The following is a 1,362-nucleotide window of genomic DNA, read 5'->3' as shown; positions in this document are numbered from 1 at the left end:
TGGGGTCGCAAGGTGTGGGACATGACTTAGCAACTGAACAACAGCAACAGATGAGAAGGAATGCAGGCAGCCATGGGAACTGAGCCTGGTTCTCTGCTGCCAGAGATAAAGAAAACACTACCTCAATCCTACTAACACCAGGAACTGAAATCTGCCATAAATCAGGGAGTTAAGGGACGACCCCAATTTTCTGATGAAAGGTTTATAAGACTTGTAGGAACCTGAACAGAAAGCTCATCTGAACCACGGCTATTTGCTAACTTGAAGAAACTATGAGATAGTAATAAATCTATGTTTCTAAAGCTGCTGTGTGTGGGGGAATTTGTTACACAGCAGTAGCCCTTGGATGCTGCCTGTGTGAGAGTTCTCACCTGAACACTGTAGTGGGCCATGAGGACAGCAAAGATGCTGAGGTGGCTGCACTGGCAGGTGGTGCTGTTGTCTCTGGTGCTGGTCACCCAGCAGCCTCTGGTGTCCCAATGACCACTTCCATTCTGGCCATGCTCCCAATACACACAGTGCACCTTCTCTCTTGGCCCAGGGGTCACTGACTGTGTTAACAGGAAGAGGAAGTGGGTGTGAGTTCGGGGTTCTGTTGCTCAGAAATGCTGACCCAAAGCTAGCTTGTGAAGGGCTTTCCTAAACAGTTTATGCACCCATGGCACAGCCCCCTGAAGCCCAAGGCTGGGCCCAGGACTCAGGCCTGTTCCACACCCACCACTCCATCCCATCTGGACTCACATGTTGGAAGACAAAGGTGACTGGGGACCTGAGGTTCTCAGTGTCCTTGTTGGTGATAAAGGCAGATATGACATCTGACAGCAGGATGTGGGAGGTTTCCTGCAGCAAACCCCTGTGTATCTCACGTAGAGTTGTCAGTTCCTCAGCATCCAGGACCAGAGGGGCCTCCGCCAGGAATCTGTCCATCCCTGGAGTGGACAGGAGGCCCACCACAGCAAGACCTGCAGGACTAGGCTAAGGTTGACATTTGCAGTGCCCGAAAGGACCTCTTCCACAGATGGACTATTTCCTTTTGCCCCACCATACCCCACAATTCCCTTTAAACTTCAATATCCCATTTGGCATATCCTTGGGCATCTTGACACACAGTGAAGACTTACCTGCTGTCTCAGCCATTACCTGAGTCACCTGAATCATGCACTGTATCCCAGGTCAGCATCATCTTTGTCTGTTTCTGAATCAAGGTGATATTCCTGTAGCTTGGCGCCTGCACCTCCAGTGACAGTTCTATGAATTGTGGGAGTTAGATTAGTAATTGTGATTGTTTTGATGACTATAACACCATGCTGTTCAGTTGCTAAGTCATGTCCAACTCTTTGCAACCCCACGGACTGTTTCATG

At 49.6% G+C, this 1,362-nt stretch overlaps 1 protein-coding gene across 1 annotated transcript in view; it reads right to left on the bottom strand.

Moving 5' to 3' along the window:
* Positions 1-37: 37 nt before the first annotated feature.
* LOC104999812 (EGF-like module-containing mucin-like hormone receptor-like 2) overlaps positions 38-1,362 on the bottom strand; it is a 4,354-nt gene continuing 3,029 nt past the window's right edge. Inside the window, exons 2-4 of the mRNA XM_010855418.1 lie at positions 1,141-1,248; positions 742-962; positions 38-551 (exon numbers count right to left, since the gene is read on the bottom strand). Of these exons, the coding sequence (XP_010853720.1) occupies positions 162-551; positions 742-962; positions 1,141-1,183 (654 nt within the window). The 5' untranslated portion in view covers positions 1,184-1,248 and the 3' untranslated portion in view covers positions 38-161. The remainder of the gene's footprint in view (positions 552-741; positions 963-1,140; positions 1,249-1,362) is intronic.

Source organism: Bison bison, unplaced genomic scaffold (genome assembly GCF_000754665.1).
Source record: "Bison bison bison isolate TAMUID 2011002044 unplaced genomic scaffold, Bison_UMD1.0 scf7180017864365, whole genome shotgun sequence".
NCBI classification, from domain to species: domain Eukaryota; kingdom Metazoa; phylum Chordata; class Mammalia; order Artiodactyla; family Bovidae; genus Bison; species Bison bison.
The sequence above is the reverse complement of the archived record's forward strand: the minus strand, read 5'-3'. Positions and strand labels throughout refer to the sequence as shown.